Raw genomic sequence first — 13,171 nt, forward strand, 5'->3', positions numbered from 1 at the left:
AGCCTAAGCAGTACCACATCCTCAAGTCTTCACATTGATCCTCCCATCTGGTTGGCTAAGAATCACCAGGAGTTTCCCGTGGGTTCCCTGGGCATGAATTGGGGGGCACCCCTGCCCTAAAGGAAATAGTTTCCAAAAACAAAATAGAAATTTGGACTGGAAAGATAGTACAGTGGGCTAGGTGCTTGCTTTGCACGCGGTTGAAACAGGTTAAATTCCCAGCATCCTTTATGGTCCCCCAAGCAACGCCAGGAGTAATTCCTGAGTGTAGAGCCAGGAGTAACCCCTGAGCAACACCATGTGTGACCCCAAAACTTAAGAATAAAACCCAAAGTTAAAAGACTTGGAAAATTCTCAGTCTATAATACAGTAAAAAATGAGGAAATTTGTTTTGGAGAGAACACCAAGATTGTGGCTGGACAATCAGTCTGCAAAGAGATAACCCATGAGGTTAATAAGCTAGATCCGCTGATGCCAGAAATAGTTTGGGCCAAAACATCTGGACCAAGGAATTAGAGACACTGCCGTTTTGGGTCAAAGGGAACAGGACAGAAAAAATCGGAGCAATTTCAAAACAAGCATACTTTATTTCTCAAGAAAATGGAAATCCCCTCAAGGCTATCCAGGCATTATCAAGGCCACTGCTCTCCTAGAAGGCTCATAGAAGTTAAGCTTCCTCTACCTTCGTTTCAAATATGGGACCGGTGCCCAACACAACTGAGTAGGCGGGGACACACCTGCGGAACTGTGAGAGTGATACTGCCACCAAGTGGTAATAGAGGGCAGAGCATCAATCCAAAAAAGGATCTGCCTTTGATATAATGGGTTGGAGCTCAAAGGGAGCTCACAAGGAAGTCTCAGATGTGATTCCCCAGTACCAGATGAACCCACCAAGCTTGTTGTAACCCCAAAACACCACTGTATATTTCCCCCACAAAAAAAAACAGAAAAAATGGTGCCATTAAATATGCCTTAGGAAGTTTTAATTTTCTTGGGCCCCCTGCGATTTCTCCCTTTTGGAATGGGAATATCCATCTAGCCTGAATCACCATTGTATATGGAAAGTAGATAATTTGCTTAGTTTCACATGTTTACAACTAGAGTGGATCATTACCTTGTCTGATTACACAATTTTAGAAGTGACTGGATTTTGAGTTGATCCTTTAACAAATTAAGACTTCTGGGGTTTTGAGGATGAAATAAATGCATTTTTCTTGGGAGACCATGAATTTTTAAGGGCCAGAAGTGTAATGTTATGTACTGAATCATGATCATGTGTTCCTCCCTCTCCTCTCAATTCAATATTTTCAAGTCCTAAGCCACAACATGGAGATAGGAACTTTAAGAGGAAATTGAGAAAAATGAGCTCAGAGAGATGGGACCCTAATCAAACAGGTTTGTTGCACTTTATTTAAAAAGGAGAGGCAAAAAGAGGAGAAAAGATGAGGAGGAAGAGAGGTCTCCCTATCCATGCAATCAACAGTAAGGTCATGTGAACACACAGTAAGAGGGCAGCTGAGAATGAAATGTATGTTTCTGGTACCTTGATCTTGGATTTCCAGCCTCTAGAGCTGTGAGGAAAAAAATATTTTTCTTGAATAAGCCTTCCAGTCTATGGTATTTTGCTTTGGAATCTCAAACCACCTAATATAGTAAAACTTTTGACATACAGAAATCAACTCCGGGGTGAAGTGATAAAAATCGATTAGGTCTCTTTTCTTGCATGTGGTCAACCTATGTTCAATTTATGGCACTGCATATGATCCCTTGAGCCTTGCCAGGAGTGATTTTTGAAAATACAGCGAGGAGTAGACACAGTCGGGTGTGGCCCCAAACAAAACAAACAAAACAATCCAAAAATAACAGAAGAAATAAACTCTATACACATTACATATTCATGCATAGTGAGTAACGAAGGAGACTGCTTACCCCACCTAAACACACTAGCTTCTTTCAAGCACTTTAGCAAGACTCATTTTTGATTCAAGTTACTATTGCTACTGTGATACTGCATAGTTTTGTATGAACTAACAATAATAGTGATATGAATATAACCTTCATTTGTAATCATTTTTATTATTATTATAACAGCTATTAATTTAAGTGGTGCTGATAGTACATCATCCTTATGAAATGTTTTCACCTTTTTTGGTTTTTTGGGGGGCCACATTCAGAAAGCTACTACTACAGAACCACTGTGGTCAATGGTCACTTCCAATAGTGCTTGGCGGATCATGTGATGCCAGGATTGAACCTAGGCATTCTGCATGAAAACATATGGTCAGTCCATTGAACTCAGCCCCTAAATGTTTTCACCTTAAGACAATGGGTACTTAGCTTGCCTCTTGTGCAGAGGGGAGAAGGCAGATGGAATAGAGAAGGGATCACTAAGAAAATGATGGCTGGAGGAATCAGTCGGAATGGGAAATATGTGCCGAATGTAGATAATGGACCAAACATGATGACCTCTCAGTGTCTGTATTGCAAACCATAATGCCCAAAATTATAGAGAGATTATGGGGAATATTTTCTGCCATAGAGGCAGGGGGGGTGGGGAAGGGGGGTATACTAGGGAGGTTGGTGGTGGGGAATGTGCACTGGAGGAGGGATGGGTATTTGATCATTGTGTGACTGTAACCCAAACATGAAAGCTTGTAACTATCTCACAGTGATTCAATAAAATTTTTAAAAAGACTATAGGTACTTAAAAACTATTAGACTATAATTTAAAAATCAATTAGGTAATATATATGATTTTCACTAATTGCAGCAGGTGTCTAGTTTCTTTATCCAGATAGTTGCTTAACTAGACGAATTCTATTTTTAAAATTTAATTTAATTTAATTTTTTTTATTAGCGAAACACCATGAGATATAGTTGTATACTTATAAACTTTCGTGCTTGGGTTTCAGTTATACAATGATCTAGTACCTCATCTACACAATGGCATACTATGCAGCTGTTAGGAGAGATGAAGTTATGAAATTTGCTTATAAGTGGATAGACATGGAGAGTATCATGCTAAGTGAAATGAGTCAGAAAGAGAGGGACAGAGAAGGACTGCACTCATATGTGGAGTATAGAAAAACATAACATGAGGCTGACACCCAAGAACAGTAGATACAAGGGCAGGAGGATTGCCCTATAGCTGGAAGTCTGCTTCATGAGGGGAGGGAGAAAGCAGATGGAATAGAGAAGGGATCACTAAGAAAATGATGACTGGAGGAATCAGTCGGAATGGGAGATGTGTGCTGAATGTAGATAATGGACCAAACATGATTACCACTCAGTGTCTGTATTGTAAACCATAATGCCCAAAAGTATAGAGAGAGTATGGGGAATATTGTCCGCCATAGAGGCAGGGAGAGGGTAGGGAAGGCTATGCTGGGGAGATTGGTGGTGGGGAATGTGCACTGGTGAAGGGATGGGTGTTTGATCACTGTGTGATTGTAACCCAAACATGAAAGCTTGTAACTTTCTCATGGTGATTCAATAAAATTAAAAACAAAACAAAACAGAAACAATGATTGAGTACCCATCCCTCCACCAGTGCCCATACTCCACTACCAATGGTCCCAGTAGCCCTCCCACCCCTCCCCACCCAATCCCCGCCCCCCGTCCCTGCCTCTGTGGCAGGGCATTCCCTTTTGCTCTCTCTTTCCTTTTGGGTGTTTTGGTTTGCAATAGAGGTATTGAGTGACCATCATATTCGGTCTACAGTCTACTTTCAGCACGAATCTTGCATCTGGAATGCATCCTCCACACACCCTCTGCTTGGTTTTCTCTATCTGAGCTGCCTTTCCCCCCAGCATGTGCTGCCAGCTTCCAAGCCATGGAGCAGACCTACTGGCACTTATCTCAACTATTCTTGGGTGTTCGTTTCCCATTCTGTTACTTTATATTCCCCAGATGAATGCAGTCTTTCTATGTCTGTCCCTCTCTTTCTGACTCATTTCACTTAGCATGATACTTTCCATGTAGAACCACTTGTATGCAAATTCATGACTTACTCTTTAACTAGACAAATTCTTAAGAGTATAAGCTCCCATATTAAAAAACTATAAAAAGATAACTTGCTATAAACTGATTTTCCAGATATAATTTACAAGTAAGTTGGATTCTCCATCCTTTTCTTCATGTGAGTGCAATAATAATACCACCTATGTGTGTCCCAATATAAATGTAATATTTATTTGTACTAGTTAATCTCAAATTAAAGTATTCATTGTTCTTTTTGAATTTTTCCATAATAGAAGTTTATTCTTTCACAGGTATCAAGGTTACATTTTTACATACCGAGTGTCCCAGACAGAGACGGGTTCTTGGAGTGCCGAGGTATAGCCCTTTTATTTCTTTTTTGCTTCTGTGGGTATCAGGGACATACTTGGAATTTAGGGTGGCTTTATGAAAAATGTATCAAATCACACATCCCCAAATATTCTTCATACGTATATATATATATACGTATATATATATATATATATCATTAAACTTCCAGTCCAAAATTGTTCATAAATCACTTTTAGAGAATTTTAGTCAGTTGTTTAGATTTCTTCAGTTACCATTGAACTGAATATTTTTACTGAGTGGTGGTGTGTAGAAGTAGGATAAAAATGGAAGGATTTCATGAACTTTTTAGATATTTGCAAAATTGTAGAAAGCATAAAATATGTAGAATAATTAAATTAGCAACTTTACCAAATGACAATATCCATATTATGATGGTTAAAATAACATGATTTGTTTTTTAAAAGCCTCAGGAGAGGTGCAACATGAATTGATTGGCAGTGTGAGAGGCTAGACTTACTTGTCTGGTGAATCTGGGTTCCAGATCTGGTCTCTACTTAGTCAGTGTGTTTTGGAAGTTGAATTTATTTTTCTTTGAGCCAATTTCTTCACTTGTAAAATGAGTCTAAACTTAGTTCCTTACTTGGAGGGCTCATTTTGAAGGTTAAATGAGAGAAATGCATAGAAATAAATTTTAGCCATAGGACTAGCATAGAGAACATCCTAAAAACTGGGAACTTCTCCAATTTTTCGAAGAATACAATTGTATGTGATCAGGAACTGAGTTACCCAGCATAGGAGTTCAAAGAAGGCAGAATTTCCCAAATATTGGGGGAATCAGGACTGCTCTATGAATGGAGGGAGTAACCGTAATAGGAAGTACGGAGAGAGAGGGAGAACAGTGCACTGGCTTTTAAACTCTGCTTTAGGAAAGCTTTGGAGTTGCTCACAGGGATGCAGAGAAAGAGGAAGCTACCCAATCAATGGATATGCTTGTGGATCACCTCTTTATCTTCAATATGAAGTTATTCTCTTCTGTTTCCTGTATCAATTGGGATATCCACATAAAATTTCACTCAAAACTGGATTATTATGGCTCTGAAAACATTCGAAAGTCACCGTACATCTGAAAATCATTACAATAAATCCCTGTACTATGAATCGATTTTCATGTACCCGTAGGGTAATAATATATTTTACCAAGATACAGGTTTCTACATGAGAAACTTTTGGCCTAAATAATTGTTCTATGTGAAACATGCATTTATATTTGTATATAATTTGACCAGATACAGCCCTTTTACTGAAGAAGTAGGTATCATCTGCTGAAGAGCATTCTTTTGGCGTTTAGCTACCTGTCTTTAAACTTGTTATCCTCCATTTCAAATATAACATCATATGTACATTTTTACATGCTTATGGTCATGTTAAGGAAGAGAGGACTCATTGAATGTAAATGCCCTCTTATACAGTTTTCTGGTCTGACCTTGTCTTCATAATAATATTGCAATTATCTGCACCAAGAGAGCAGAAGATTGGCATGATTTCACTAAAGGGAATGCAGTTATTTTTAAAATGCATATTGCATTTTTCCTAGCTACTAAATTTGCCTTCTTAGTTGATTTCTTTGCTAAGGTGAATATTAAACTAGTGTGTATTCTCAGAACTCAAATCACCTGACTGGAAGAAATTACTCTAGAGCATATTGAAGACCAGCTGTGATCCAAAAATGTTTCTATGGATAACTAAGAGATGGAAGTATGGGAAATGTGTATATCTGAGCAATAACTGAGTTCAGTGATAGGATAGGAGCTGTCAATGGTATAATTTTTGTGGTAAATATTTTCAAAATCGGTACATGACATACTTATACTGCTTTCTAAAACAATGCTTTACCACACTACAGATTAAATTATGGCAATAGCATTCCACTCTTTGTACGAAAAAATTGTGCTAAAATCTAGGTAAGTCTGAGATTTGTTTCAAGGAGTTTAACACAATTAAACCTCAATTCCACAGAATTATAATGCGACGTTATATATTATATAATAAAATTATATATATAATTATAAGTGCGACATTTCTGATTTTTATAGTCTTCAGTTTTACAATTGCCTTGTGTAATTACTCCATTGACTCAAGAAAAAATTTTGTTGTTATTTTATAAAATTCTTCATACAATGAACTATCATTTATTGATATGCGCATCACCAGAAATACATTGTAAAAACTGTATTCCCTTCATCCCTGCCACCAATTTCAGTGCCTTTGGGCTTTCTGGGCATCTGATTAGGGCTGGAGCGATAGCACAGCAGTTAGGGCGTTTGCCTTGCACGCAGCTAACATGGCCGACCGGAGTTCAATTCCTCCGCCCCTCTCGGAGAGCCCAGCAAGCTACTCGCCCACACGGCAAGCTACCCGTGATGTATTCAATATGCCAAACACAGTAACAACAAAGTCTCCAATGGAGACGTTACTGGACCCGCTCGAGCAAATCGATCAGTGATACTAAAAAGTTTTAATTGTTTGGGGAAGGAGCACCACCACACCTGGCTATGCTCAGAGGTTCCTCCTGGCTCTGCAATCAGGATCAATCCTGGGATGCTCAGGAAACTAGATGGGATGCCGAGTATCGAACCCATGTTGGCCACTGCAAGATAAGCAACTTACTATCTTTCTAGCCCCAATAGTTTTATTTATTTATTTATTTATTTATTTATTGCTTTTGGGGCCACACCCAGCGATGCACAGGGGTTACTCCTGGCTCATGCACTCAGGAATTACTCCTATCGGTGCTCAGGGGACCATATGGGATGCTGGGAATAGACCCCGGGTCAACCGCAAATGCCCTACCCGCTGTGCTATTACTCTAGCCCCAATAGTTTTATTTTTAACCTAAGCAAAGTACTATAAATTAGGCCAGTGATTTGCCAACAAACACATTGAATCCAGAATCTAAGCTGATTTTAGACTTCCACTTCTTTTTCTCTGTTGGTATGGATAGTCAAGTGTTAATTGCATACAAGTTCCCTTGAGAAGGATGATTCTGTTGATAAATGATTTTACAAGCCACAAGAACAGTTGAAAAAGATGTGTGGTTTGATGTTTTTCCACAATGGGGGTGTATACAGTTTCTCTTCTGGTTGGTGGCACCAACTTCCCTAGAGCCTGTTTGGTTCCGTCCTAGACTGTAAGACTGGCTCCTAGGATCCAGAGCTGATTTGGTTTCTGACTACATGAATCTTAATGATCTCTTAGTGTTTCCATTTTTTTCTTTTTTTTCTTTTCTTTTTTTTTTTTTAAGCTCACAGACAGCTGTGCTCAGGGCTTACTTCTTCTGGTGGGAACTGTACTGGGTGTCAGGAATCAAACCTGGGTCAGCTGCATGCAAGTCAAATTCCTTACCCCCCATAATCCCCCCTATTTTTTTTCAATTTTCTCATCAACAAAATAGGAATAACCCACAGTGAATAACTGGCAGACTGTGAGGAGACAGAGTGTGTTGAAAGGGAGGGAAGGAAGAGATAGAACAGTGCTTTGAAAAAAGTGCTGCAAGAAAGGCATTTAAGAGGTGTTCTGTGCCTATGACCTGTTTGTGTAATTTGAAGATTATATCTCGAAGCCAAAGAACTGAACTCCTCTAAGAATGGTTGTCTCTTTGGTCTCAGTCAAGTTCAAGGAAAATATTTTGACCATAGTGGTGAAGCTCAGTGGGAAAGTGAATGTATCACTGAGGCTTGTGAGCTTTGTGAGCCTATGAATAGATAACAGTTTAGAGTGGAAAAATAACTTTTTCAATGAAAATTTTCTTGCATCAATATAAGAAATGACTGATAATGCTATGGATGGTGTATTCGCTTCAGCTTTTGAAGGTTGCATGCATGTCTTCATGTCTTCTCATTAAGCGCTAACAAGCAGCTTCAAATCTCTAAAATTTTCCAGATGGAGTAACTGAAAAACAGCTTTCTAAAACAAAACAAAAACAACAAAAAACAAAGCAAAAAACAACAACAAAAACAAAACAAACAAAATAACAACCCTAGTCATTGTCCAATTGCTTATTGCAATACAATTTTACTTTATGTAAAATGACAGTTTTGAGCTGATGCTTACAGGTTGACTCATAAGCTTTTATAGGAAATTGTTGATTTCAAGCTGAGTCTTTGCTGGAAAATTGATGTCAGGAAAGAAATACATTTTAATAGTCACCTGCAAATTATGGTATCTTCAGACACAAACAGGTAAGTGACTTAGAGTTTAGTTTTCATTTCCATGTCATAGAGAGAAACTTGTCATAGTAAAGTGTTGATGGAGAAAACAATTTTTGGGAGACTAGGTAACTTTCCCAAAGAAGAAAAATTTGAATTGAAGGGTGAGGCAGCACATATGGTGAAGTGAAAGATTATAAGATTAATTAGCCATGCACTGTATGTATGAAAACAATTTTTAATTTTCCTTTGAAGCATTTTGAATTGTGGAATGATGACAAGAAGGATGGGCTGTTGTTGCCAGTATAAGGGTTTATTTATTTTTGGTTCCCCAAGCTTTTTATTAATGACCTGTAGGATGATCTGTATATTTTTCCTGTGTTTAACTGCCTCCTCTCTGTCGGTAAATTCATTGTGGGTAATAGCCTGTGTACCCTTTGAGGTTCGTGAGGTATGATGGGTAGCAGGCAGAAGGGAAGGATGATGAGCAAGAGCTTGTACAAACTAATTCCACCCTTGGGAAAACTGAAATGACAGCTCATTAGCGCCTCTTGCTGGGAAATTCAGCCAACCAAGTAAACTCTTTTGGAATGTTGTTTTTCCTTCTTCCTTATGTTTTAAAATATTCAAATAAGTTTCACAAATATTATCTCTCTGAACATCTCTCATACATGTTGTTGCTTTTAAAAAATCATTATGAAGTAAGTGAATAATTTGCATGGCCTTTTATTTTCCAGACAGCACCTGGAGTACATAAAAGATTTTTCCGCAAAGTAAAAAATCTGATTTCAGCATTTCAGAAACCAAATCAAGGTATTGTAATACCTCTGCAGTATCCAGTTGAAAAGAAGGCCTCAGACAGAGATACACAAGGTAGTTCAGGAATGATTTACTGTTACTATTGGGGGTGGTTGGATCACATTGGTCGTGCTCAGGACTCACTCCTAGCTCTGTGCTCAGGGATCACTCCTGGGTGTGCTTGGGGAACCAAATGTAGTGCTGGGAAGTAAGTGGGGTCAGCCGTGTTCAAGGTAAGTGCCTTCATTTCTGTACTATATTGCTGCCTCTTTGTTAATTTTTGATCAAATTTAAATATTGATGTTATTTATAAATATATAGTTATGGAAAAATTTGTAGGAAAAAATGTAAAATAGTTGCAGTTGGCAAGTGAAATGAAAGGGGACTAGTTATATGTTATGAGTTCAACATCCTAGAAAAATGTAATAAAATTGAAAACTGTATAAAAGTCTATGAACTCGCAGTACATTTTAACATATTTCATCCCCTCTTTGTTCTGCCGAGTTCCCTTTGTTGATATATGTTTACCATTTCACTTCACTAATTTAGACACAAATAGTTCAAAGATAGGACAATTCAAGAAACACCCATATCTTCCTTTACCTTTTCTTCGTAAACTTTATCTTCTTAAGGTTAGCCTTACATACTTCACCCCGATTTCCACATTTGTGACACTTGGTTTAATGTTAACGTATCATAGCATTAGTATCTAAATTATTAGACTTTTATTAATCTACTGGCACAAATTGTTTTATCTCCAGAACAAAGCTATTTATTTGTTTATTTTGGTCTGGGGGCCATATCCAGGAGTGCTCAGGCTTATTCCTGCCTCTGCTCAGAAATCACTCCTGATGGGACTCAGGGACCATGTGAAGTAGAGGAGACAGAACTCCAGATCAACTATATGCAACACAAATATCTCTCACTACACTCTCTCTAGTTCTTGAGCAAAGCTATTTTAAACATATGTGTCATACTAATGACCAAGTACTAGAGTGTGTATGCCTATTAGATACGTTTGTTTCCACATCTTGTTTCCACATTTCAAAAGGATATGCTTTGACTGAAACATTAACTACTTATGATAACATAAAAGTTGCATGTTCTTTTGGTATGAAGACCTAGACTTAGGATACAAAGTGACATAATCAAGTGATGAAATAAATAAATGGTTAGCAACAGTAATAGAACTGTAAATAGGACTCCGTTTTATGAATTGACTACTTGCTCTTTTCTGGTCAGTAGTCCATTCTCTAGAATTCAGTTTTAAATATTAGTTTCTTGAAGTATATCATTAGGTTGTATATCTGAGTTTTATGCCTTTGGGAATTTTATAATTATAAATATAAACTAAACTGTAATTTAAATAGCTTATAAATTTATGTTTTGCTTTTATTTTTTAGGTAAAAGAGACGATCATCATGTCTTCATGAAAGCACCATGAAGAAAAATAAAATTTCATACTTTATTTTCAATAATTTAAGTATATTTTGTCTTATGTATTGTAGATAATACAGTTCTGTGAGTTACAAATGTATTTCTAAAACCATCATAGTCCTATAATGGGAGCATCTGGCATGATGGTAAAACTCAAATGGACTTTGTGGATAATGAGTTTTGAAATGAGGATTGGAAAAATATTTCACAAGTTATTTCAGTTATTCTATCTACAAGTGAGAAACAAGTTAAAATAATACTTCATAAAATATTAATATACATTTTTGTCAAAAATAAATTAGAATAATCTTTAGTTGTTCACAAAGCACCATTTTAGTGAGATATTATTTGATAGCTACTGATTTTAAAATATCTTGCTTGATTGTAAAGCAGGAAGCTTATTTTTGTCCCTTGTCTTTTTCACATGCAGTTCTACATTAGAAATTATATGCTTTCTAATAGCTATGGTAGTATAGGCTCTTTTGGGATTTATGAAGCTGTGCGCTGTATGCTAAAACAAGCACTAGATAAGGAATGGAGAATTTCTGTGTAATTCTGAAAGAAACCTTCTTGCCTAGAATTTGATGATAGACAATAAAATCCACAGACAATTTGGAGTCTAAAACTCCACGATTTAAAATCCACTTGTTTATTACAGTTGCTAGAACAGGATTTGAAACTAAATTTATAAATATGATGTAGGAGACTTTTCTTTTTTCATGTGGTTCTGCCCCAGCTGTTGCTACTACATTAAAAACCTCATTTTGAATGGAGGCAGCTGTGGCTTATGAATGGATGATTTACAGGCAGCTCCCTATTTGATAGCCCTACAAACTATTGGAAGGTTTACGGTTATATTAATTTTTAATAATGGTAAGTGAACGAAACCTAAGCTAGAGCCAAGATGTTATTTTTTTAGAGCAAAGATTTTAGATACTATGCAGTGAAGAAGAGTGTTTGTGTTTTATCTCACATTAATATTTTCATGACTTTTGTAATTTGATTATATGCCAGTTTGTTTTCGGACTTCACAGAACTCATTCATTCTATTGAATGGGTACTAGGTTGGAGAAATGCAAAATACCTTTATCTGCCCTCATGTGGGTTCCTTTTTAGTTGGGCAAGAGAACAGTGGGTATAAAAAAGCAACAAAAGTAGAAAGAGAAAACAAGAAAGTAAAATAAAAGCTGATAGATATATCACCTTAGTAAGGGAGGGTTCCAATATGCAGGTAGATAAATCCTTATAGAAGCAGCCAACATAAATAACTTTGGTTCATGGTCCACAGAAAAGTTTTAATGTAAACTAATACATTGGATTTCTGGGTTGTACAGGAACTGTGATTAGTTTAGTTAATAATTGGTGAATTGCTGAGAAACAGAGCTCCACTCTGTGTTCCAGGAATATCTGATTTCTAAGCATTTAAAATGGATGCTTTGGATTTCAAAGGCAGAGTAGAGTCTCAATAATGCATTGTGGGAGTTTTGCTATTTCTAGAAGTAAAAGCATCCCTTTCTTTCGTAAAGGAATTCAGAAAGCCAAAGTGCAATAAAATTATGTTTAGATAATTTTAAATTACTTGTAACTTGGGTTTAAATTTTAATAATTTCAACTAATGTTCATTCCAATTTGTTCATTCTGTAATAATTCTAAACACATAAATTATGTTTGCATGTTCTTTTATGAGAGCCTGTTTTGAAGCTTTTTAATATAATGTATGGTCTTTCATATTTTAATAAAGTACCTTAAAGCTTTGTTTGCCTAAATTATCTTCAAACATTCTTTAAAACATTCCCAGAGAGATGGTATTAATATCCCAAGAAAAGCATTGATAAGGGCCATCTTTTGTATCATAGTGAAATGACTCACTGAAAAGAAGGTTAAGTGCTTTTCTGATTTTTCTGCTGTCAAACTTTGCAGCTGGTGTGGCTGTCCACTGTCTTCTTTTGCTGGCCTTTTATTCAAGTTTCTTCTCTTACTTTTTTCTTTCTCAGAATGAGCATACTTACTATTTTCCAGCACAAAATAACTTACACTTTTTCAGAAAGGTCATATGTCTTCCATAACTAAAATTTTGCCATGTTAACATATACATCTAAGATGCTGAGTCAAGGTAGAAAATGCACATAATGCACATACATTTTCAAGTCTACACCTCTCTTCAGAAATAAAGGGTGTCAGTAAACCCAAAGCAACATGACAGTTTATCAAATTCTTGTTAATTTCCTCTGAAATTGTTTTCTTAAGAGATAAGGTCAGTGGGGATATAAACTTAGGTAATTGTCGATTAGTTGTTATAGGACGAGCTCCTTTGTGATTGTGCACAGGTAGAGTAAACCTACAGAGAATTCCTCTGATGATTCTGTCTTCTGTTTAAACAATATCTTAAACCTAGGAAGCTGGGTTGAGGATATTCTTTGAGTGGAACGAATAGAGAATTA

General features: G+C 36.8%; 1 protein-coding gene across 1 annotated transcript in view; it reads left to right on the forward strand.

Annotated features, from left to right (window-relative positions):
• Nucleotides 1–10,748, forward strand: part of SH2D1A (SH2 domain containing 1A) — a 29,064-nt gene extending 18,316 nt beyond the window's left edge. Inside the window, exons 2-4 of the mRNA XM_056107761.1 lie at nt 4,272–4,335; nt 9,233–9,368; nt 10,697–10,748. Of these exons, the coding sequence (XP_055963736.1) occupies nt 4,272–4,335; nt 9,233–9,368; nt 10,697–10,737 (241 nt within the window). The 3' untranslated portion in view covers nt 10,738–10,748. The remainder of the gene's footprint in view (nt 1–4,271; nt 4,336–9,232; nt 9,369–10,696) is intronic.
• The last annotated feature ends 2,423 nt before the right edge of the window (nt 10,749–13,171 follow it).

This window comes from Sorex fumeus, unplaced genomic scaffold, assembly GCF_029834395.1.
Source record: "Sorex fumeus unplaced genomic scaffold, SorFum_2.1 ptg000171l, whole genome shotgun sequence".
Lineage (NCBI taxonomy): Eukaryota > Metazoa > Chordata > Mammalia > Eulipotyphla > Soricidae > Sorex > Sorex fumeus.